Source organism: Cinclus cinclus, chromosome 3, assembly GCF_963662255.1.
Source record: "Cinclus cinclus chromosome 3, bCinCin1.1, whole genome shotgun sequence".
NCBI classification, from domain to species: domain Eukaryota; kingdom Metazoa; phylum Chordata; class Aves; order Passeriformes; family Cinclidae; genus Cinclus; species Cinclus cinclus.
Genome location: NC_085048.1, coordinates 54,205,771 through 54,231,668, shown reverse-complemented (window position 1 = coordinate 54,231,668; position 25,898 = coordinate 54,205,771). Strand labels below are relative to the sequence as shown.

General features: G+C 39.3%; 2 protein-coding genes across 8 annotated transcripts in view; one reads left to right on the top strand and one right to left on the bottom strand.

Annotated features, from left to right (window-relative positions):
- Nucleotides 1-5,560, bottom strand: part of ENPP3 (ectonucleotide pyrophosphatase/phosphodiesterase 3) — a 35,705-nt gene extending 30,145 nt beyond the window's left edge. Inside the window, exons 1-3 of the mRNA XM_062488815.1 lie at nt 5,444-5,560; nt 2,359-2,437; nt 170-292 (exon numbers count right to left, since the gene is read on the bottom strand). Coding sequence (XP_062344799.1) covers nt 170-292; nt 2,359-2,437; nt 5,444-5,560 — 319 coding nt within the window. The remainder of the gene's footprint in view (nt 1-169; nt 293-2,358; nt 2,438-5,443) is intronic.
- A 7,411-nt stretch (nt 5,561-12,971) lies between these two features.
- Nucleotides 12,972-25,898, top strand: part of MED23 (mediator complex subunit 23) — a 37,767-nt gene continuing 24,840 nt past the window's right edge. For 4 of the 7 annotated variants that reach the window (XM_062489984.1, XM_062489982.1, XM_062489980.1 and 1 more), the window contains exons 1-10: nt 12,972-13,056; nt 15,821-15,852; nt 15,957-16,044; nt 16,816-16,940; nt 17,080-17,191; nt 17,973-18,071; nt 18,621-18,722; nt 19,683-19,752; nt 21,401-21,513; nt 22,625-22,720. In XM_062489984.1, the coding sequence (XP_062345968.1) occupies nt 12,997-13,056; nt 15,821-15,852; nt 15,957-16,044; nt 16,816-16,940; nt 17,080-17,191; nt 17,973-18,071; nt 18,621-18,722; nt 19,683-19,752; nt 21,401-21,513; nt 22,625-22,720 (897 nt within the window). In that variant the 5' untranslated portion in view covers nt 12,972-12,996. Of the gene's footprint in view, nt 13,057-15,820; nt 15,853-15,956; nt 16,045-16,815; nt 16,941-17,079; nt 17,192-17,972; nt 18,072-18,620; nt 18,723-19,682; nt 19,753-21,400; nt 21,514-22,624; nt 22,721-23,260; nt 23,279-25,898 lie in introns of all 7 variants that reach the window. The other 3 variants (XM_062489981.1, XM_062489979.1, XM_062489983.1) reach the window with 2 other exon arrangements.

Below are 25,898 nucleotides of genomic sequence, written 5' to 3'. Positions count from 1 at the left end.
TATTCTGTGATTTTGTGATTTTTGTCACATTTCCCTCCCTAGGAAATGTGACATGACTTGTGTGTATCTGCATAAACATGAGAACCACCCATTTTCTATTACAGTCACATGAAGAAACAAATTCAAAGTAAAATGGACACCAGCGACCACTGCCTGGAGGGGAACTTACTTGGCTCCACACAAGTGTCCTCATAGTCCCAGCAGCAGTCCTGACGCTCCTTGCAGCTGCTGTCACACTGGCAGCCCGGCACACCTTTCCCATGGGGCTCATTGCATTTGTGTCTGCAGCTGACTGTAGGGAGAAGGAGCAAGGCTGAGTGCTCAGATAACCCTATCCCACCCAGGTAGGTCACTTAAACAAATCATGGATATGGGCTGCAGGAAGAGATGTGCTCAGTAATTTCCCAAATCTGATTCCCTAGCAATTTTCCAGCATGGTCAACTAGCACATGGGCCAACACAGTGGAAAGAAGGCTGTAGGAATCCCTCTGGAACCTGAAAGTCTGACAGCTGTTGGGACCATGCTGGCTCACAGCCTAGGGCAGGGCTGTTTCTGCAACAGGTCTCTGCAGGACTGCTGGCACAGTGCCAGGGTGTCCCACACTGCCAGCATGAAGAAAGGGAGACTGGCATCTCCTCTGCTCATTTCTCAGTCTGAAATAAAAGAGGAGGAATGATTCCCACTTTGGATGTTCTCTAATACACCTGCATGGGATGGAAGCTCCTTCAGGGCTGGGTAACAAAGCCATGGGGACTCCCCAGGGGCAGCTGGGCAGGGATCAGCAATCAGGATCCATCAGTCCAGCCTGGAGCAGGGCAGCTGAGGCAGCACGAGGGCAGCCCCACAACAGGCACTGGGAACTTCCCTGACAACAGGGACAGGTCAAGGCTGGGCTGTTGGTCTGGCTCAGCAGGATTCATGGCCAGGCAGGGCAAGGCTCTGGGGAGCTGTAGGCTATCCCTGCTGGGTCAGTGCTGGGACAGGGCCAGTGGCCCCTGGGCAGGGTGGGGACAGCCCGGGGGAATCTCCTTTCCTAGAGACATTCAGAAGCAACTGGACACAATCCATAAAGCTTATTGTACTCTGGCAATATGTCTGCTGCTTTGTCGGTACAATGTCCCTTAAATCTCTGTATGTTTGGCTGTTTTAATTAAAACAAAGAAAAGTGTCCAAATGAGCGGCCTGAAGTTGAGACATGTATTCCTCAGCACAGCTCTGACACCTTTGAGCAGGGTGGAGGGCCACCTCTGAATCTCCTGAGGACATCTAAAGACAACCCCAAATCTCCAAAGATCACTCTCAGTTCCATGTCAGCCTCCACATGGATGAGCCTTGTATCCACATTCTCTGTACTCCAGACATACTGTTCAAATCCTGCTGAGCTCCTGAATTTCCAGCTTTCTTCTCTGGTCACACAGTTAAACAGGAATAGGTATAACTATCTACTCAGGGCATTTGATAGGGCAATTCTTATTGTAATTACCACAAGGTTCGTGCCTTTGCAGAATGCACTGACTACAAATTTGGGTTTTAGTATCCACTTTGTAGAGCCTATGCAGAGCTAAAATGATTTTCAACTGATCAAAAAACTATTACGGTTCCATTTAATCTTATTTGCTAGGGCCCATGCTATTGAAAGTCTTCAGAAGGGTCTAAGACTAGGTAAACAGGTACAGTATGTGTTGATTAGCAGTGAGAAAGAAACTGTGCTTCCTTGAACTCCTCCAGTGTGGGATTACTATAGTTTTGATTCCAAAGGAAGTGTTTCATTTAATTCACAGTGTGTTGCATTTGTTTGTTCTCACCTAGATTGATCCTCTGACTAAAAAATACCATTTCATCAAATCAAGCCACTACTCCCTTTTTACCATAGCTTTACATAAACTCTGTTTATGTTTCTACTTTGAAAATTTTTCAAAGAATATTCATAATCAGTTTAGCATCAACTACCTGTACTATGCCAAATATACTCAAAGTATGAGACCTGAAGATGATCTAATGAGATTTATTTCACAAAATATTGTTTAAGGAATTGCAATAATTGTATGTAATAAGATAACATGTATCTCAAATTTTCTGGAAGTGTTAACGTAATAAAACTTCCAAACAAGCTGTGAACTAGGTTTCACACTTTTGGAAAGATTCAGCAAGGCACTTGCTGGTTTAGGATAAGTTTTCAAGTATAGGCTGTGAGTATTCAGTTTTTATACTATCACACTTGAAAAATGCAAGAACTTTATTTTCACAGGTGGTGACTTTTCACAGATCATTTACATTACACTGTAAAAGAGCCTTTGCTGAAAGCCTTTACCAGATCCAGAACATTGGCAATTATGCTGAAAATATCATAAACATACCTTGCTCCTGGTTTCCACGGTTCAGTCCTAGTCCTAAACCAAGTCCCAGGGATATAGCCACTAAAGCACACAGCAAAACCTGTCACACAGACACAGGGAAAACAATGTTCACAATTGTGATAAATTGTTATGTTTATTAGAAATCAAGTCTATACTTAATATTTCTATGAATGCATTATTTCTTAAAACTAGCAATTTCTGTGAAGTTCTTCATCCTAAAATTGAGCCTGAAGACAAGGGAGGGACAATAATTATAGCCTTAGAAGCCAAGGTCCTAATGCTGCACTTTTAACCTATGGCCAGTTGTAACTTTGTAACTGGGGAAATCTTTGCCGGAGAAAAGATAGTAGTAAGCAATCAGTGTATTTGTCTGTTTTGCATATGCTTTATCTGTACAAATAAAGGTAATTTCTTTTATTTATCTTCTGTATTTACCTGATGTGATCACAAGGATTTCTTAAGAGATTTAGCTGGACTGATGCTGCGAGTGTAAAATTTTCACCCAGGTGCCAGCTTGTTATAATAAGTCACACAGCTAGTAAGGTTAGAGGAAACTTGAAAGAGCCTAACAGCCCAGGGAAACTAACAGAAAGCAGCTTAACTTTTGGGAGACTGGGAGAGCACTGGGGAAGCCTCTATCAGATCAACAGACACCAAAGTCAAATGGCAATTCACTCTGACTGAAAGGGGCAGTGAAAAGTGACAATCCTTTTGTGATGCATGCACTTTCTTCTTTGCTAAGATAATCATGGGAAAGAAAATGCATATCACAGAAAAAATCACTGTACCACTTTTGCCTTCGAGCTTTCTTTTGTGTTCTGCCATTTCCAGGAATCAGCTGACTGATTCCTGGAAATACAAAGGTTAAAAAACACAGTAGAAGTGACAGAAGGTTACTCTCAAGCTCAGTGTTATTGTAATGGAACCTCTTATCTGAGGACTTTTAAGGAACGAGAACAAAGGCATGTTCGACCTCTGCTCTTTGCTCTGCCTGTCCTGCCTTGCAGGTGCTGGGCAGAAGTGTGACATCCGGGAGGGCTGCTCAGTTCTCAGGTGTGGGTGTACAACTGATGCATCTCTCAGGCAACAGCAAACACTAGCAATGCCTGCCATAGTTACTGCCTACACACTTTCTCCTTCTCACCTTTACTTTCTCTCTGCTACTTACTCACAGGTTTTTGTACAGATGGACCTCAAAAACAGTGGAAATGGAATTGGTGAGAGAACGGTATGAGAGAGACAAGTGAGTAAGGATGTGTGGAAAAATTGCCCAAACTCGCAGAAATGCTTTAGTCTTTTGAAAAGAGACTTCGGGTGTAAAGGCAGCAGTTTAATGCTACATCCAGTCAGCAGGGTCTGAGAATAAGGGTGTTAGGGTGCTCTTTTGGGCTAGACCAGCAGTGATTGCTTTCTGGGCAGGGAGGATAACTCTACTGAGTTAACCTAACAGGTCATATTTCACTGAGCACAGATAATGCTAATCACCAGGGCATGTACTTTTCACCTTAATACGGCTTTACCCTTCATTTTGACTAAAACTTACATTTGTAATTTAAATAAATAGGTTATACTAAATTGAAGTACAAATTAAAATACATCTATTACAGCAACAAATATTCCCACTTCTTCAAATACAGCTGAAGCAAAACCCAAAAACTGCTACCAGTAATACAGATAAAATGCTGCATTTATTATAATATTTACACAAACACCCTTGATTTTGGGACATTCATTCTTAAGGTGAATTAACATTGGTAGCACCTATTCAAATCCTCAGGCTTTCCACGGCTAACTTCTGTGACTCAATTCAGGATTACAACTACTTATTCATAGGAAAGTCCTTCATAGCACATATGCTCTGTTGGCTGAAGACTTAGTGTACAGTGTGACTCCTAATTGTGAGTATACAGTTCTCTGCTGAAAAAGTTGCCAAGAAAGTATTTAATGCATTGGATTTATCAGAAACATAAATAGTGTAGAATGGAATATTAATAGTTTACACCTCATATATGCAGATTTTGGGTTTTACAGAGGTGGGCATTTGGAAACTAGTGCATCTGAAGGAAGGAATATGTTTTAGGACACTTAAATTTCTCACTTTACTCTTCCAAGTACCTCTTGAAGGTATTTACTTTCCTTTATAGATAGGCAATTTTCCCACATTGTTTCTCATGACTCATTTTAAACTGATGACTTTAGGAAAAACATGTCTGCTATTTCATTTTCTTTTCACAATTTCCAGTATTTCCTTCATATTTTATGCAATCCTTGCAGAATGCAGCATTAAATAGGAAACCGTACTATGTGAGATTGTTCTGATGACAAAGCTGAAAAGTATAGAAGCTTGACTCTCTTCCTCATAGGGCTGCTTTCAAAATTAAGTTGCAAGCTTTCTAAAATCAGTATCTGTAGTTTCCTCTAAATTTCAATTTACAAATGCAAGAGCTTGTGCCAACATATACACATATTTAATGTTTGTTTCTATTGTGGTTACGAACAGAAAAAAATATTTTTAAAACTTAACAAAAAGCCTACATTTATTATTTACAAGGCAGCTGCATAGCTTTTAAAGCCTCAGGGAAGAGGTAAAGAGTTGACACAATATTTAAGGTGTGGGACAGACAATACTGTACAAAACTTTTCATTAGGCTTTTCTCATGCCTTACTTCCTGAGTGTTTTTTGCCAACGACTTGCCTATAGGTTCTGTTTTGCTAATGACAAATGTAAATATACAAAATAAGCAAAAAGAAAGTGTGGTTGCTTTGGCCACAAACACATCTGTTTTAAGACAATATCTAAAACAAAGTATCGAAGCAATGTCTTCACTATGTAAAAGAACTGTCGGGTTAATGAAGTACAACAAAAACTGCCAGTAAAAGAAAATTGCTTCATAGGTACCAGAAGAACTTTAGAAATGTGCCAGTGAAGTTACTGCCGTTTCAGTGACACACACTCATGCAGTCAAATTTTAACTACCAGTTACTAATCTACCCAGAACGATTACAGTGAAACAATGAAACTTCAAAATCTCATGCAGATTTGAGAATTGTTAAACTAGCAGCCCTGAAGAGCAGCACTACTTACAGCACAGATGACTTTGTATTTAAAGACAGATTTTTTCTTCACGTACTCTTCTGGATTTAAAGACAACTCATCCGAATATCCTCTGTGATCCTTGGTTATATCATCCTCAAGCTCCATTTTGTGGAGATCTGCCTCTTGTCTGCTGAGGCTTTCCTCAGCCTCCCCAGCTGTGTCAGCTGAGAGTGAGATGTCACTCCTTCTTCAAGAGTTCTAGTACTTTGCTCATAGGTCTTTTTATGAGATCTCAGCTTTTACATCAGCATCAGGTTCACAAGAAGCCAAAGCAAGCAGGAAAACTACTCTGAAAGGTCAAAGGCTGAAAAACATTATCTGTGTTCAGGGAACCTGACTGTTCAAGATAAGAACAGCATTAGGCAAACACTTAAGTGGAGATTAGAATTAAAATGTTGCTAAGCAGTAAAATGCAAAAATACTCAAGTACTCAACTCTTCTGTTAAAAGCTTGTCATCCAGAGAATTTATCCTGAAAGAAAGTGCTAAATATACAAAATCAATATGAAAGGAGAGTTCTTGTTCTGTGTCACGCCTGTTTTCAGATCCCTTTCCTTATTTAGCATCACAGGATTCCTTCCTGTTAGTTTCAATTCATCTTTGTCTCAACTTTTTATTCTGCTTCTTACAAGTTGTTCCTTTTTTTCAGTAGTTATAACTGCTAAATAAAAACAAAGTGTATAAGACTGAATCAAATTTAAAAAAAAAGGTTTTGTTTAAGTGCAATTTAAAATCTATTTGTTTTTCAACTTGGTGGCTACTGGAAGGATTGACTGTTATGAAAATGTACCTTCATAGCCTACTAGGACTATGAATGTGTAATTTTTCAGATGTTGATCTAATTCCAAATTTGAGCATTGCATGAGCTGCAACTTAAAATAATTAAATTTATAATGTTTAAAATTACATATAAAAAATCCAAACCATGATACTATGCAAGCTGGTATGAAGAAAATAAACTCCACTGCAACCCAAATTAGTACAATCTCCTTATTCTATGCAGTTTGTGTTATGCTCAAGTCTCACATTATCCAGTACAACCCAAATAATCATACACATACATACACACATCATCATCATCATCATCATCATCATCATCATCATCATCATCATCATCCTTTAATTTACAGACAGATATCACTCCATTATTCTATGGGATACCCCTGTAAAAAGTCCATAAAATGCCCACTGAGTTGCCTTCTTCCATGACCAGGGTTGCATCTCTTGTGGTGATTGCTCAGGGCAGGAGGTGTGTTGTGTGGAGCTACTTGTTGCCAAAACCTGTTCAGGTTGGGTCAAACCTGTAAGGATTCTTGTGAGGCTTGCCCTCTGCTCAGGCAGCTTCTGCTCTAGTGCTTCCCATATAACACAAACTCAAGCAATGAGTTACAACACTTAAACATTGCATCCATTTCAATTTCCACACCTGGACCCTTTGAATGAGGCTATTAAGGTTCCACAATTACTTCTTGTCTCACCATGCTGGCATGGACTTACTCCCAGGTTGCAGGCTTTGCCCTGGTTGGAAAGCTGCTCTGCAGAAGGGGACTTTACAGTGTTGTGAACAGTAGCTGGACATAAGCCCGTGTGTGCCCAGGTAGCCAAGAAGGCCAGTGGCATCCTGGCCTGGATCAGCTATAGTGTGGCCAGCAGGACCAAGGCAGTGACTGTCCCCTGTACTCAGCACTGGTGAGCCCACACCTCGAGTGCCACGTCCAGTTTTGGGCCCCTCACTACAAGAAAGACATTGAGGGGCTGGAGTGTGTCCAGAGAAGGGCAACAGAGCTGGGGAAGAGTCTGGAACACGAGTCTTACGAGAAATGGCTCAGGAAGCTGGGGCTGTTTAACCTGGAGAAAAGGAGGCTTAGGAAGGAACTTTATCACTCTGCAACAACTGAACAGAGGCTGTAGCTGAGTGGGTCTCTTCTTCCAGGTAACAAGTAACACAACAAGAGGAAAAGGCCTTTAGCTGCTCTTAGGAAAAATTTCTTCCTCAAAAGTGTTGTCAAGCCTTGGGGTATGGTGGAGTCACCATCCTTGCAGGTATTTAAAAGGCATGTAGATGTGGTGCTTAGGGACATGACTTAGTGGTGGATTTAGCAGTCTTTTCCAACCTAAATGATTGTACTGTTCAGGAGTGTAACTGCTCCACTATGGCCATATCCACAGCCACAGACACTTTGGCGTACACCTCCTCCAGCCTGGTGTTGTTCAGAGCTCACACCCCCTTCAACCTGAGTTCAGACTACAGTTACAACATGCCATATAAGTACCGGAACAGCAGCAATGACCAGGCCATCTGTCAGCCCAGGCACATGGCCAGTGCTGTTTACAAAATGTCCCCAGGCACAGGAAAGTGAGATGATAAGCACTACAGCATACAGCAACCACGAACAATCACTCCATTCTAATAGAGAGCAAAGCAAGAAGGTCCTCCAGTGAAAGCAGCAGCCTGCCAATTAATAGCTCAAACAGCTGTAACAGCTGTAAATCCAGTGGAGCACACTCCTATCAAATCTGTCATTATCTTCAATCCCTCTGGCCCCACACTGAGTGACAAAAAGCACACTTGTGGGTTAATCTGAGCAGGCAGCTCAGTCCCACACATCCATTCGCAATGTCCCCTGCTGTGGGTAGCAGGGAAGAACAGGAAGGGTAAAAATGAGAAAACTTGTGGGTTGAGATAAAGGCAGCTTAATAGGTAAAGCAAAGCCACTCACACAAAGCAAAATCACTTCATGGCTACTTCACATCAGTGGGCAGGTGTTCAGCCACTTCCAGGAAGGCAGAGTTCCACCATGTCATAATTACTTGGGAAGCCAGACACCATCACTATGACCATTCTCTATGCCTTCTCTTTTTTCCCCAGAGTTTTATTGCTGAGCACAGCATTGTATGGTGTGGGGTATCCATTTGGTCAGCTGGGGTCTGGTATCCCAGCTGTGCCCCCTCCCAGCCCCTTGTGTACCCCACGCTACTCAGAAAGAAGGGTCTCAGTCTGTTTAAGCAACACCTAAAATCAACAGGATCTGATCTCATATACCTGATTTTACTATATTTGCATAATCATTGCTCTAACTTGACATACTTTATACTCCCCATGATGAGTCATGGTATTCTAGAATATTTCTCACCAATTAAATTTTATCATAAAACTTAACAAATATTAACCAAGAACCCAGACTTTTCTGTTTCAAGATCAAGGGCCTCATATGTTAAAAATACTTATTGTCATCCCGACCAAAATGAAATTCACATTAAAAAACACAAACAATCCATATGATCAATACATAAGACTAAAAAAAAACAAGTAAGAAGGAAATAATTCTCCTTTCTGCCGTCAATTACTAAATCATAACTTTGATTGACTGCTGTTCTGAATATAGACTGACACTATTCAAATACTGGGTGAGGGGTACAACAAAACCCCTATTCTCCCATAGTTACACTGCAGTCCTCAGTTCATCTGACACTTTCGGGAAGAAGAAGATGTTTTCAAAGAACACAGGCAGGAACACATTTCAAAGAACACATCTCAGCCATAAGCATGTCAGGAACATGGGAAGAGTAATTTCTGAATAGCACTGTGTTGTAGACACTTTTCAATTTTCATTATTAAGAAGCCACAAATCCCCTAAGGCCATGAAGAACTAGTCAGACCCTACACACCATGAATTCTAAACATTTTTGTACTCATTTGTCATCTATATTCTAAAATAAATGGCACTCAGGAAAAAACATTTCAAAGTTTAACCATTTTTCTTGCAAGTGTTTCTTGTTACCCACAAACATTAAAATGGTCATTTTGATGAAGGTGTTTTTGTTAGAGTAATACGATATTTACAACCATTTTGAAAAGTGCATTGCTTTTTTTATGCGTGGGTGAATAGGGTCATTTCATCCTGATGTAAATGCTGCTTTTCTGCCTTGTTTGGTGAGGTGTGTGGCTCTGTTACTCAGTACAGAGTACTCATAGTGGTTCCTGCCTTGGCAGACAAACCTGGGTGCAGTCACTTCAGGGTTAATGGCAGTACTGTTTCTCCTCCTAGATACTTGGCTTCCTTAGGCAAAGCAGGATGACCTTTGCTTAGGCCTCACCTGCCACAGCACCCCTTGCTTCCAGCTCCATCCCATTAATGAGATTCTCTGCCAAAGTGTGACTGAGATAAGTTAAGCAGGTGTGCCCTTTCCCAAACACACACCCCACTCCTTTACAATTGTCCCTGATGGGAAATAAAATTTGTCCTAAGATAAGAATATCAAGTGAGAATGGTGCAAAGGTAAGAACACTCAGTGAGCATTCCAGGAGGAACAGTCTGGATGTTCCCATAATGGCACATTTAAGAGACAGGGAGTTGTAATGACTTTGGCACACATCAGCCTGTAAAGGTGTTTAAAATACTGCTGGAGACTGGGCCAGCTGGGCAAACTGGTCTCCCAGGCTGCAGGCAGCTTCTAGGCAGAGCACCCTGTCCTGGAAGGGGTGCGTACAGGGTACATCCAGCCCAAAGATGAGGAACACTCACTTTTGGGCAGGTGAGTAAAAGCACCAAAATCCAGTCAGAATCCTAAAGCAGCTCCACAGGTGCTTTTATGCTGTGCCATTGTGCATTCTGTAAGTCTTTGTAAGTCTTTGGACTGTAAACCTGTATATTTCTAGCTGGTTATAATAAGTTTATATATTATAACGTGCTTATATTGTATACTGGTTTGGCAATATTTAGATACTGCATTAGCAATAAATTTAATCATAATCATCTACATAATATGTAATACTTCTTGTGCCTGACCAAGAGCCTGCTTTCTACTGCTCTTCTACATAAAGGTTCATAAAGGATCATAGGTAGTTCAGTTTTGTTAAAACGAGGTCTGGTTAGACAAGATGTTAATTTAGGACGGAAATTGTCACTTAAACGTTTTTGGGGGTTCAAGGATATTACATGGTTGAGTGGTTCAGTTTTAAAATTCAAAATCTGGTATAGTATTTGGGACAAGTTGTGAACCAGGACTCTAACTAGGATTAGACTAAGTCTGTCTACTAAATATGACCAGCTAGATTTAGATGCTAAGTTCTGTTTAGAACGTATGTTGGTTAATGACTTAAAATTAAGGTAAAATTGTATTAGGCACAAAGTAGTGGATAGACTGTATGTTGGTATGTATTAGGATTGGATAGGAATGGCTGTTATCCTAGGAATCTGACAGAGCAGTAAGGCAGAAAAAAATTAAGAATAGTAGACTGGTCCTCAAAATAATAATAGGACATTATGACAAGTAAAACAACTTTTGGGCTCAGTTTCCAGTCCTCTTATGGGTCACTGTGGGAATGGATTGAGTAGAATTTGTGTGAATTTGAGTAGACACCCTGTGCATTGTCATTTTAATAAAAAGTGCTGACACTGGGTGTTGATGGGACATGCATGGGCACATCAGATTGTTGTGTAGCAATCTTTAAATAAGCATACAATTAAGAGTAGAAATAACAGTTCTTACAGAATAAATAACCTCATGTTAAGACTAAGGACAACCCAATTCTAAGAGCAAGACAAGCAAGCACAAGCAGACTCTCAATTGCATCCCCTCTGTTTTCAATGATCATCTGTTACATGTATATGTAGGTAAATAATATGCATGCAAGCATTATTTGTTTCCTAACCAGAAATTTCCCATTGCTGACAAGAAAGCACTGACTTCAAAGCAGCCTGTGCCTGGAGCCTACAACACACGTCTCTGCTAGCTGTGCAAACACTGATGCCCCATGTATCGTTGTCTTCTGTGGTACTTCTTAAATTTACTAATACCATTTCTCATTGTTTATGTTATGTATTCTTCCAGGCCTATTTACACAAAAGCTGTTTACATTTAAAACAAGTAATTGTCTATCCAATTCCATGTGAGTGTTTTCCCCATAAGTACACTCTGCTACCTTCTGCTCAACTCCAAGCCTGAGAATGTTAATTTTTCACTGCACTGAGGCCTCTAGTTATCAGCCAGATATTTGATCAGACAGGGAGGTGATCAGCTTTATTTTTCTGTTGAAAACGTAAGTTTGTACCTGTTTACCAGCACCAACTGGATGTTTGTAGCCAAACATCCACAGACAGCTCAGAAAATACAGTGTCAGCATCAAACACAAACAAATTTTTAGAACTGTCTTGATTTGGCATTTTAAATTTCTTTTTTAGTATGAAAACCTCTGCATATATGCATATATATATGTATGTATAATGGTCTCTACCAGATAGGAGGTTGTGGTCAGATGGAGGTCAGCCACATCTCCCAGGCAACAAGTTATAGCACACAAGGAAATGGCCTCAAATAGCACCAGGGGAGGTTTAGATTGGATACTGGGGAAAAAAAATTCTTTACTCAAAGGGTGATTAGGCATTGAAACAGACTGCTCCGGGAAGTAATGGAATCACCATTCCTGGAAGTGTTCAGAAAATGTGTGGATGTAGCTCTTAGGGATGTGGTTTGGTGAGGGACTTGGAAAATGGACTCGACTCGATGTTCTTAGAAGTCTTTTTCCACCTTAATGATTTTGTGATTCTAAAGTAATACTGTTGTATTAATTTTTAAATGCAATACTATTGCATTTTACTGTATCCAGGTCTGGCAATAATGACATGGAGCTCCTGGAGTGGGTCCAGTGGAGGCCCAAGAGGATGACTGGGGGACTGGAGCACCTCTCTTACGAGAGAGGAAAGGTTGAGGGAGCCTTTTCAGCTTCGAGAAGAGACGACTGAGAGGAGACCTCATCGATATCTATCAGCATCTGAAGGGAGGGTGCCAAAAAGATGGAGTTAGACTCTTCTCAGTGGTGCCAAGCAATTGGGCAAGAGTCAATGGGCAGAAACTGATAGACAGGAAGCTCCAGCTGAACATGAGGAAGAACTTATTTACTATGTAGGTGACCAAGAACCAGAGTAGATTGTCCAGAAAGGTTGTGGAGTCTCCCTCACTGGAGATATTCAAGAACTGTCTGGATACAATCCTGCGCCACGCGCTCTGGGATGGCCCTGCTTGAGCAGGGAGGCTGGAGCAGATGATCCACTGTGGGCCCTTCCAATTCAACCCATTCTGTGATCCTGTATTGCTGGATGTCGTTAGATACAGGAATGAATAACCCCACAGTAATTACACCACACTGGGCGCAAGTAGAAATTGGGAGAGTAGTGGCTGGAGACCAGCCCTGCAGAGAGGGATCTCAGCGTCCTTGCCGTAAGAACCAGAACCAGCATTTCACCAAAATATTCTACGAAAAGATTATTCTACGAAAATATTACTCAAAAACCAAAGAAGCTTAAACGAATATTTTAGTAAAAAAAGAAAAACAAAACCAAGTCACTCCTAAATTTTCAGGCGGCGCTGCTTCCCCCGCGTTGCGGGCAGGCCGGGGCGGCGCCCCCCGGAACAGCCGGGCCGAGCAGGCGCTTCCCGGGGAGCGGATCCGGGACGGAGCTTCCGGCGGGGCGGGAGAAGGAGGGGTGGGCGCCGCCGCCTGCGCCTGACAAAGGGCCCGGCGGGGCCTGGCCCGGCCCCATGGCGATCCCCATGGTGCCCATGGAGACGCAGCTGCAGAGCATCTTCGAGGAGGTGGTGGTGAGTCCGTCCCCGGAGCGCCGCCGCTGCCGGGACTGCGTTATGGGCGGGCCCGCCGCACGTCCGGGTCCCTGCGGCCCGCCGTGGTCCCTCTGGGGGGGATGGGGCCATCCTGAAGGAAATTACAAGAGGGTGGGAGAGGTGTTTTGGGTTTTCGTGGCGCAGTCGGTGCGGTGGAGCTCCGCCGCCGTCCCCGGCCGTGTGTCGCGCTGTTCCCGGCGGCGGGGGAGCCATGAGGGAAGGTGATTCTTCAGGGCTGCCGTCTACCCCCGCTGGGCTTCATAGGGAAAGCTGGGACAGAGTTGGGCTGGGCGTAAAACAGCTTGCTTAGCCAATGCTGACTTTCCTGTAAAATAAGCAGTGTAAGGAGTTTTTAAGGGGACGAGGAGAAGATGGATGTCTCGGGTGGGCGAGCTAGCGTAATGGCATGGTCACATTGTGGAAGTACGCACGCACAATGTTGCCTGCAAAAATAGGCACAGTTAGCCCAAAGGCCCCCTCAGTTTTCCATAGGACGTTTCTTCCAGCACTTTACCCAGCTTTGCTGGCTATCCATGGATGCACTCAAGGCCCCAGAACTGCTCACAGTACTCGAGGTGTGACCATACCAAATCTGAGTGCAGCAGGATCATCACCTCTTTTGTCTGGATGGTTGAACACAGTGTTTGCTGCACCCCAGGATGGGATTTGCCCTCCTGGCTGCCTGGGTCATGCTGGCTGGCTCACACTGAGCTGCTGCTGACCAGCACTCCCAGATCCATTTCTGCGGGGCTGGTCTCCAGCCATTCCTCTCCCACCTTATACTTGTGCCCAGAAGTACTGTGTCCTAGGTACAAACTCTGCCATATTTCATGTTACTGATTGCTCAGTGCTCTAGTCTATCTTTTTGTAAGGCCTCTCATCCCTCAAGAGAGTCAACAGCAGCTGTCAGGTTAGTTAATCATCAGCAGATTATCTTTTAATGATGCATTCAACTCCTGCACCATAACAGAAATAGAAGTATGTTGAACTCTAGAACTGAGCCCAGAGGAGCACCACTGGTGACCCATCACCAGCCAGATGCAGCCCCACTGGCTGCACCCTTTTGAGCTGTGCACTCCAGTCATTTCTTCCACCTAACACACTGTGAACCTACTTAGCTCACAGTTCAACAGCTTGTCCAGAAGGATGCTGTGAGGGGTAGTATTAAAAGCATTATCCAGAAAAAGTACTTCCACACTGCCTTCTCTTTGCCCTCTCTAGATGGGTGACCTTATGATAGAAAGATGTTAAGTTAGTTAAACAGGACTTTCCCTTTGTGAAGCCAAGTTAGTGGGTCATTAATCACACTTGTGTGGAGCATAAAGGAATGAGCTTCTTGGTAGGTATTGGACATTTGCAGTTGGAAACACTGGGGTGGCAGGAGCTGATCCTGAGTGGGACCTGACTGACATTTCAGATAAAAAGAAGCTGATTGAAATGTCTGAAGTGGAAAGAATACGTAGGTCTCAGAGCAATTGAAAATTATTTCCATATGATGAATTTCAGTAGAGGAAAGAAAATCTCAACCTTTCTGTTTTAAGCTGGCATTATAAAATGCATAATGTACTTTGTGTGATGTTAAGTTGCTTGTAGCATATTAATTGCCTACACGTGGCCGATTCCTCATTTTGGCGCTGCCATTCAGATTGCTTTCCCATTTTTAAAAATTGTCATTTGCCTCTGTTGTAACACTGCCTGTTTTTATGCAATGTTATTTGCCTAAGATTGACTAGGAACAACAACAAAATAGTTCCTGAGAAAATTTCTCCATATTTTTGGAGCCATAACTGATATAATAGCAACTTACCGCTTTCCCTGCTGCTGGTCCCAACTTGGTGGGCAGCAGCAAACCTTCCCTTGCTTTCTGTGCAGAGCAGATGAGTGTCAGCTTCTCCTTTGGTTCTTGAGTAGCAGTGACTGGCATTTCTGGGCCAAATGATGGAAAGGGAACACCAAAAAGTTGATTTTGTTACGTGCTTTTATGTCTGTAACATAACAATAAAATCACAGTGGTCAGTGATAGATCACACCTGAGTGTAATATGAAATTATTACAAAAGGTAGGAAAAGCTTTAGGATAATATTTTCCAGAACCTATTTATTGAAGATCTAGAATAATTATGTAGAAGCCTTTGAGCAAAATATAGTTGAAAGGGAAAAGGGGGGAGTAAGGGAAGGTCTTAGAGGAGATACTAATGTTTAGTTTTTTACCTAGTACGAGACCATAACATCATTTAATCTGATTTTAAAAGCAATGGATCTAATTTTGGATGAGAAAGTAATTGTATTTAATTGATTTGTGTAACTGAGTGTCATGGAACATAAGAGGGGCAAAAACTTAATGGAATTCAAAAATACTAATTTTTAAAATTACAAGAAGAGAGCTGTAATAATGCAGTCAAATAACTTCTCCAGCTTTGGGAAAGTGAGTTAATCTCCAAGTGTTTAGAAGCCAAAAAAACCCAAAATTAAAAAAAAAACAAACAAAAAAAAAACCCAAATCAAAACAACCCGAATCAAAGAAACAAAGCCTTAATCTGGATGTGCAGCATTTATGTCTGTATGAAAACAAAGCAAAACAAAGCTGTCTCATCTTTGGAATAGTGGGATTTTAGCAGAAATCACACCTGTCCTCTGGTACAATCCCATAACAATGTGACTTTGTCTTTTGTGCTTCATCCTGGGGCTGTGATAAGTGTAGAAAACCTTCTAGCAGTAGCTCACTTGGCATTTTTCTCTTACAGAAAACAGAAGTAATTGAAGAAGCTTTTCCTGGGTAAGTGTAATACTGCTTTATATGTGTAAGATTTTATGTATAAATGTATTTTTCTACTTGTTTCATTAGGTACTGCTAATAACTAATGTTCTTATTTGCATTAGGATGTTTATGGACACTCCTGAAGATGAGAGAACCAAACTGATCAGCTGCCTGGGAGCTTTTAGGCAGTTCTGGAGCAGTCTTTCCCAGGTTAACATTTGATTGGTTGTTTATGTCTTTGTACTCTATATACTTTTCTAATATAAATATACCTTTTCTAGTAGACAAGCACTTAAGCTATAAGGTCTGTGTCCAGTCATTCAGAATCTGGTTTCAGACATGGTGTAGTAAAGAATATAGGAAGACTTTGAAAGAAAAGAAGGGTAATTTTGAGATTTGTAAGGTTATATAGTTGTTCAGCAGAGGTTCATGTGCTGTGCAAATAAAGGTAAGCAAATAGAAGTGTAACAGTAAAGAAATAAACAGTAAAGGGTAGTTTGTCCCTGAGTTTTTGGTAGAAGTCAATAAGTAGGTAAAAGAGAAAAATATAAGATGGCTAAGTTAAACAATCACCTTTCAAAAGCTAGATACCTCCAGACACTGCTCCATGATTGGAAGCCTGTTCATCTTTATTTTCACTGAATTTGATTATAATTGTGAAAGGGAAAAAATAATGTAGAACAGTTCTGTTTTACTTTAGTCTGTGCTGACTTATTTTCAAAAACTGAATTAAGTCAGTGGTTAAGCTAGGGAATGCTTCCTGTACTGGACAGCTGACCAACTTCTGCTGGACAAGCGGGCTTCAAAATACGATCATAAGACTTGTAGGAAAAACTATAGGTTGGGCAACTGGATTACTTCTTCCTATTTATAGTCCTGTTGTTGTTGTAGTTTCATTTTTTCATAGTAGTATACTATATGAATTTGATAATTGTTTCACTACCTGTAAATATATTCTTTCTCCCCTCTTGTATTTTTCAGGAGTCCCATGAACAGTGTGTCCAGTGGATTGTAAGATTCATTCATAGCCAACATAGTCCTAAAAGAATTTCTTTTCTTTATGACTGCCTAGCAATGGCAGTAGAAACTGGACTTTTGCCACCCAGGTGAGCCATGTTGGAATAATTGATTAGATACATAGAAGATGTTATATTTGAGGTATTTCTGCAATGACATTGTACGGTTACTACTGGAAAATAAGTGCTTATTATCTGCCATTCATTCTTGCACGTCTTCTTCTGCTAGGATGGTTTGTGAATCTCTGATAAACTCTGATACACTTGAATGGGAAAGGACTCAGCTGTGGGCATTAACATTTAAATTGGTTCGGAAGATTATTGGAGGTGTAGACTACAAGGTATCTTCCACTCATTCCTTTCTCTTTGCAAAGACATGTTATTTGCTACCTTTGTTTTTATGGCTTTATCTCAGAAACATCCAATTTTTCAAATTCTGCTTTTCTTACAAAAGAAAATTCAGTGAGCACTGCTAATGCTTTTTGAACTCTACCCTAAGATAATTTTGTATTACAGTGTAAGTCTTCATGCTCTTCTCAGTTACAGTCTCTTTCCTTCATTTTCAGTTACAAGCTAAATAACCCTAATGCAGTTGTGGAAGTGGTAAACACTGGAAAATAAAAACTGTCAGGCATTAAGGCTGGAATTCTGTCATCTGTTTAATCCTCTGTTGCTACATAGCAAAAAAGCTCCTGAAATCCAAGTTCTTGCCGTGGCACAGCTCCAACAGAAGCAGTAGGAAACCGTGCATGTCTTGCAGGGAATCACCTTGCTGAATTGTTGATCATGTTAGAGCAGAAAACATAAAATGCAACACTGCTCTGGTCAGGCTGCAGAAGGCTTTGTTAAGTTGGATGTCTCTGGATACACATCAGAATACCAACAGTTGCTTTCTCTTCTGGAGCATCCTAAGACTAATAAGTTCCATAAGGAATTTAATGTAATTAGTGTTAAAATTTAATGGAATCGGTATTAATATTCTCTGTAGCAATTTGTTTTCTGACACTTAGCAGCAAGAAATAATTTTTCTGTCAAAATATTGTCTGACCATATTGATTGTGTAATCTTTCTGCCAGAACTAAAGAATATCTAGGAATGTTAATTTTATGTGCTTTCTTGCAGGGTGTGCGTGATCTGCTGAAAGTGATCCTAGAAAAAATCCTAACAATTCCAAACACTGTGAGCTCAGCTGTTGTACAGCAACTTTTAGCAGCAAGAGAGGTAACTATATGGATTTTGTACCACTATAGAGGAAGATAGGCCTCATTCTCTTGTTATTAGTGAGTTTCTGATGGTTGGGATAGCTCTGATTGTTGGTGTAGTTCAACAGGAAAGTCTTGCTGTTTGTGTTCCAATTCTTTACTGTAATTGCAGTTTATTCAGTAATCAAAGTGCTTTTGTGGGATATTGTAAGTAAGTGTTAAAATCCCTAATGAGAGAGTCAGGCTCAATGCTTGACTTGCATAATGTAAGATTTAAAAGCTATAATAACGATTAATAGTTTTTTCTTAATGAATAAAAATAGTAATTGTTTTCAGTACTTTGTGGGCAGACATAGGCGTGGTCTTAATTAGGCTCAAACGGTCTAACTTACTATGCTTGTACAAACAGGTTTGAGAATGAAGTGTTACTATCATAATACAACTCAAGAAAAAGTATTTCAATTCTTGTATCTGTTTTAGTGCGCTGTCTCAGACCAGTAGATAGATTACACATTCATTTACCCTATCCAGGATCTGTTACACTGATGTATTTGTTTTTTATTTATAGGTGGTAGCCTACATCTTAGAAAGAAATGCTTGTTTGCTGCCTGCCTACTTTGCAGTTACAGAAATAAGAAAACTATACCCTGAAGGAAAACTTCCCCACTGGGTAATGATATAATATAAAATAATGTACCCTGGAATTTTGTTGCACACAACACCTATATTTTAAAACAAAGCTTATGTGAAAATTTAAAATCTCCTCAACAGTAAGCTATGTGTTTAGTCACATAAATGAAGATACTGGCTTGATGTAATTGCAGCAGCAGCTCCATGTGTTCTTGCATGAAACTGATGCCATAATTTTGACCTATGGTCTGATGTTCAAAACTCTTGAAGCACTGAGTTGGTTTTGTTGAATACATTTGGAAATGCAGGTCATGCATACCTATCACTGTGCTTTCTCTGTGGCTTCAGGATAAGAAAAATCACTTTAAATAGCTGACCAGTGTTTTCTGTGTTTAAACTCAGTTATGCAGAGATGCTTGGGGCTCTGGTGGAATGGAAATTGTTTCCAAATTGTCATTGTTTTCAAAAAATAACGTTATATTGATCCAGTTTTTAATTTTGTATTCTGTTAAAATAACTAGGTGTTTGGAAAAGGGTCAAATCCCAACTCCCTTGTATTAACGGGAAAACTGTCACTGTCTTTTGAGAGAAGGTTTAAAGTAGATTGTACTAATCTGGGTAATTTTTCTATGTAGAATTGGTATTTAGTGGCAGAGATTTGTTATGAACAGAAATTATAGCTTATTTAAAATTGCCTATTTCTAAGTGTTGCGCATTCAGATAACATAGTTTGCACAGGAGACAGTCCTTACGTAAACTCCTATTTGAGTTCAAATGGGGAACAGTGCTTCCTGCACCGCCTTTCTAATGCCACATTTTTGATCTTGTGGTTTTATGTTCCAGATGATTTTTCCAACTTTTTGAAATAGGAAGCTAGTTATTTTAGTAGATTTCTGCATATTTTATTTAAATGTATGCACATGTATATTTTTAAGTCTTAAATATTCCTTATCAGTGTCTGGAACGTAAACCCTAATTTTTTTCTCCTCTTCTCATCCAGTTACTAGGTAATTTAGTGTCAGATTTTGTGGATACCTTCAGACCTACAGCAAGAATAAATTCTATTTGTGGTAAGAGAATGACTTAATGAATGACTTTAAAATGAATTAATTTATTTTGAACTATTTTTTCTTTGAAACTTTTGGGACCTATATAATCTAAGCAAAATAATTCAGATCTTATGTTTCATCTAGTATCTCTGCCCTTGTCAGTTTGTTCTCAGACTTGGTTCCTTTCAGGTTTTTTTTTAAGGGGAAAATTCATCGATGCAGTCAAAATAATTTTTTGCTACCTGCTGGTGGTGGAAGTGTGCTAGTTGTTACCTGGACATGTGGTTTGTAACTACAGGTCACTAGTAGAAAATTGTAGGTCACTAGTAGAGTAGGAAAATTATTTTCTATGCCCTAGGATTTTGAATTAATACATATCCACTGGGATGTTAGGCTTGGAGTGGTTTGAATTCAGTTTCCATTGGAGCTTTTGTAGCTGCTCAGTATCTTCTCTGTTGTTGCAGGCTTCTGGGTGAACATTTCCTAGCTCACATGGGTGCTTGTTCCACTTTTCTGTGAAAGACATGCTCATCTTCATTTATTATTAGAAATCTCATGGTTGAAATTTCTGTTTTAATGCGATGCCTGCTGCATTCTTCTTCAAAAGATAAAAATGTCTTCTCTTTGCTTTGAGTAGTTTAATAAGAACTGCATTAGTTCTGAGCAAGGTTTAGTGCAATGGAGCTTCTTTAGTGCAGAGATTAAAAACATAGATTAATCTGTAATGCTCCCCAAAGCACTTTGTTTCAGAAACATCTAGTTATTCTTGTATTGAAAGTGTTATTGTGTTCTTGCTACAGTATTCTTGTATTGAAAGTATTAATAGCTTTTATTTATATTACTGATAGGGATCGCATTTTATTTTTTCCAAGTGTTGTATGTGTAAATGACTTCTATAGATACAATTGAAGGGAAGAAATAAATACTTGTTTACTTCTTGTTTTATCTGATAATAATATGGCCAGTTTGGATAATAGAAGTCATGGAATTTGAATTGAGAGAGGTCAAAATTGAGGCACCAAAATTTACATGCTGATAATACAGGTTTGCTTGGGGCTCAGTTCAGATGCTTATGTTTAAGCAACTAAAGTAAAGGCTAGTTGTCTAATCTACACTGACTAAGAAGTGTAAATTTAGCCTACCAAACGCGCTTCATGTGTTTTGGTCTCACTGGGCTACACTGTCTGAATTTACTGGATCTTCATCGACTTTAATTGGAATACAGACACTTGTGTTTGAGTGCTTTACTGACCACAGTCTTGCCCAGAGGATCGGTGAAGGAAAATTAAAAGACTAGATTATACTTAGGTTTACAAGGCTATTTTCTTTGTGGAAAGGGTCAGTCTGCCAAAATCAAATCCCTAGGTCAAGCAATGGTGGGGGAACAGGATGCTGGTAATCTGTAAGTGTACTTTTTCGATTGATATTTGCATATACTTTTATTTTTGGGGTACCCAGTGTGAATAAATGGGGACATTACTGCTTAGATATTTTATTAGTTGAAAATTGGTTAGAAAAATAAAGTAAATTTGAAGCAATCTTGTGGTAAAAACCTTTAAACGGTGGAAATTTAAGGAGAGCATAAAAGTGGCCAATGCCAGTTTTTGCATCAAAGTGATCAGGCAAGGGGCCAGTTTCACTGCTTGAGAATTTGTTTCATTGCGTGTAGGTCGCTGTAGTCTCCTTCCTGTGGTAAATAACTCGGGTGCCATGTGTAACTCATGGAAGCTGGATCCTACAACCCTTCGTTTTCCTTTGAAAGGTCTCTTACCATATGATAAGGTATGCCTTATTAAACATCTCAAACCTGTTACATTCAGTAAAAAAAAATCTTCTGTGTCAATTTCAACTGTGAATATTTAGGCTAACTTTGAAGGATATTTCAATGATTTCAAAGTTTATATTGAGGACCTGGAAAGTAGTGTTTGGTATAACTGCTATCAGGATTCTGCTTTGTGAGTGTGTGTATTTGAGAGAGCAAGTAAGAGTGTAAAATTGGTTGGAAAATTGGCTAGATGGAAGAGAATGGGAAAGTAATTTCTTATTTTCTGTGCTCTTCATTATCCCACAGGAAAGATAATTTACAACTCAAACTTTAAGTTTGCGTATTTAAACTTAAAATTCTGAGTGTGAAGTAGTGGTGTACTGAAAGAATTTAAAGGATCAGAATTTAAAATGTTGTCCATGTTATCCTGCATCCTATTCCACATACCCTAGATGTCTAAGAAAGGAAATAAATACAGTATGTCTAGTGACATGTACAGTACTCACAATCTACACCCATTATAATTTTGTGTATTTCCTGACCCAGATGTGGTTTCTCTGTATTTAGCAAACCTTCATCTCCCAAATACTTGTTCAGATTCTTCTTGAGTCCCTGTAAGCTTTTAGTATCCTTAACATTCCTTAGACAAGGAGTGCCACATTTCAGCTTCATGTTGCATGAGGAATCGGCTCCTTCTGTTTGTGTTGAGCTCCGCTCCAGATAATATTTTTATTTAAAGTGATTCAGGCTGTTGGAAGATGCAGTAAGCAGTTGTTTCATATCTGATTTCTTCACATCAGTCCTGATTTTTATGCATTTTGGTGCATTTCCTCAGTTGTCTTACCTTGTTGCCTTTGAGTTCAAGGCTGTTCCAAGAAGTGTACCATCCTTTTATTGGATGAGGAATGTTCTTCTACTTGGACCTCATAAAATCTGCCACTTAAGAGTCATGATTATCTCCTCATTTCTTTTAGTTACCAGAGAGCAAGAAGATTTCCCAGATAATACATACCTGCATAAATTAAACATTCATTCTTACATTGTTTATTTGGTTAAATGTAAGCTCAGTATTAAACATATCCTTGAGGCAATATATGTTTGTATGTGATTGCTTGTTTCTTTTTCAAGGATCTGTTTGAGCCACAGACTGCTTTGTTGAGATATGTGCTGGAACAGCCGTATTCAAGGGATATGGTCTGCAATATGCTAGGTCTGAATAAGCAGGTACTGTACTGTGCTGTAACACATGATTTAATTCTGCATAGAATCTGCACTATTCTTTTTCTCTTTTCTTTGCTATAGCTAACTACGCAAAACAGTTTAGGTACAGAGAGTGATTTTTTTTTTTTCATGAGATCATATTAGGTTAATTGGACACTGTTATTCCTATCATTTGTATATTGCTTTACGAATGTTAAATTGAAAAGTAGAGATTTAAAATATGATTTTTTTTTGCATTGCTTTTTTTTCCTATAAGGCCAGCCTCAAGTACACCTTTGACAGACAGTAGGAGACTGGTTATTGTTAGTTGGTTTTTAAAGCGTTGTTGTACTCTGTTTTATTGGAATGTTATAGTACTAGAAGAGTTGAAAGCTGGGGTTTGTTTTGTTACATTTTTTTCTTTTGAAACCTTAGAATGGGGGGGCTTAGTCTGACTTGGGGATCCTTGAGGCTGGCCTCATAGTCACTGTTTTGTCTTTTCTTTTTTTCTTCCTTTATTTTTGTTCTGTCCTGTCTTGTCCTGCCCATCCTCCAATGCTCTAGACCTTGAACATTGCTCAGGTATGTTCACAACCTTACTGTTGTATTGTGACTAACGATACGCTGGCCGCTTTGTAGCCACTGATTCCAGGTAGAGAATACATGTACAGTCAGGGCTTGAAATTGGCAGGACCATTAGTCAAGAGCAAATTCTCACTACAATTCTCTGGAGATATGAGAGATGTAGCATAAAGCTGACAGTCAGTGGTCCTTTGATACTAAAATTTTTGTTGGAATGGACTGCTACCATTTCCCTCACCAGTCATAACTTTTACTTTGCTGGAATTTTCAGATGAGGAGAGATTTTTAATTCAAAATTTCTTTCCTTAAGGCGGTGGGAAAAAACATCCACTGGACATAATTGTAAAAATATAAGGCTGTAAATACATCATTAAAAAAGAAAGGTTTACTAGTGGAATTTTCTTATCATTAGGAAGCCTCTGTAAAGAACTTCCCAACAGGCAATTATAATATTCTACAATCTAGGTGAAAGAAGAGGAGTGCAGAATACCACACAAAAAGTAGTTTCTTAAAAATTTGACTACTTGTTTAAATAAATAAACACCTGAGCAAGTCAACCAAGTGGACTTCTGCTTGAAATTTGAAGTTATGGGTGCTATATTCATAGTTTATCCCTCATTGCAGTAGTAATTGCTACACCTACTTTAAAAACACAGAGTTTAAGATTTATAAAATAGCGTTGCTGTTTGCAATACTATAGTGAAGGTTGTGTCAGTGTTTCCATTTAAGAAACTTTTTTCAGGTTTGTAACTTGACTATAAAATTTACATGATCCTGAAACCTTGTGTACATTCCCCAGTGTAATGGAATACACCAGTGCATTTTCCGAACTGGGACAGTGTTTATGAATGCACAGATTCCTGCATCTTGGCTCTGTGTTGTACATGACAATATTTTGTACCTGAGATTTAAAGCAGCTGAAATGTTAAACCTTGGAATTGAGCTGCTAGGTTTACTGTTTAAATAAGTAGTATTTGTGTGTCTTTCTGTGTCTGCATTGAGTTGATAAACCAAACTATTCTTCTATCCATCTTGTAGCTGGTAAATAATAGAAGATACAGACAAAAATTATCTTGAACCCATTTTATTCTTCTAACTATGGATGGTTTGTCCTTTCATGTAAAAAAAAAAAAATTGTTAAAAATGCTGGGTTTTAACTCCTACTTCACAGTCCTCTAAAAGTAATTGAAGAAATAAAATGTATTAAATTATACTTTCTAAAATTTGTTTGCTGGTATAGGAATTCCTACACAAAGTTTCATCCTGGCGTGAACTTTTATGGCCAAGGAACAAACGTGAAGAATGTAGCTTATAAAGGAAATGCTGACAGAACATTAACTATAGCTGTGGTACTACCTTTACACTGGCATAAAGTTGTTGAAAATTTGTGAGTTGAAAATACAGATATAGAGGTGGGTGGTACAGTGGTATAGAACAGGAAATGTGTTCCATTTAAATGTTAATATACTCTGCATAAAACTGTGGAAAACTGTGAAAAAATATTACTTGCTTTTAGGTACAAATTACCTTTGTGTTATATTTCAATTTGTTAATGTAGCCACCTGACAAAAATAGTAGCATGCTTTTCAGAAGTTGTGTAACTATATCAATGCTTTCATAAAATGGCTGATAATCTTGTATTTTATTATTAGAGAAATAACCTGCAGAAAGTGAGCTGTTACTATAACAGAAGACACTTAGAAATGCAAATAGTGTCAAGTTTGTTTCAGAATAAATACAGAAACATCTCAACGCAATGATCATTATTTATTTATGATCATTAATTATTTATGTGGAGTTGCTTGTATGCCCTGTCAACTATTTACACAGATCCAGTTGCAGGATTGGAGCCTTCATTTGAATCTTTTGGCATCACAATCTAGGTATGGTTCAGCCAGATTTGTCCTAGTTCTCAAATATTCTTGAAGATGAACAACGAAATGTTGTGGTTCAGTCTAAACTAAGCAGATCTGTGTTAGAAAACTATTCACTCAAGCCATCTCTGAGTTGTGTAAAAAATATACAAATCCAGCTGTTCTGTTAACCTTTCAGGGAGAAAAATGAAGGTAAAATTTAATATGTTTATAGATTCATGTGTTCCTTTCAGAATTCTAAGTTTTCTTGTGGGATGAGGTTTTCCAATACCCTTATCAAGTATATGGTTTTTAAGTCCAGATATAATAATACGGACTTCAAAATGTTTCTTTTGTTGGTGTCTGGGGCCTCTGAGATTTTTCTACTGTGTACTTCTGTGTGGGACAGTAGATACTCTTGTATATATGTTTGAATTGGTCTATGGAAAGTAGTGATTTAAATTGTATTTTATCCTGTATATTATCATGGTTTAGAGTTGAAATCTTATCTTAAGGATCTTTTCTGATCTAAATGATTCTACAATTCTATGTCAATTTATATTCTCCTGCTAGCAGGGGTGTCAATTTCAATTCTTAGTTATTTTTTTAAATAATTTTTTGAACTTTATATAACAATTTGGGGGTTTTTTGAAAATTATTAACAGTTCAGAGTGCCTTAGTGCACTGATACCACATTAAGATTTGGTTTAGGGAATCTTACAGTTGTTTCTCAAAATGAAACTAATGTCTTAAGGACATGAACTCAC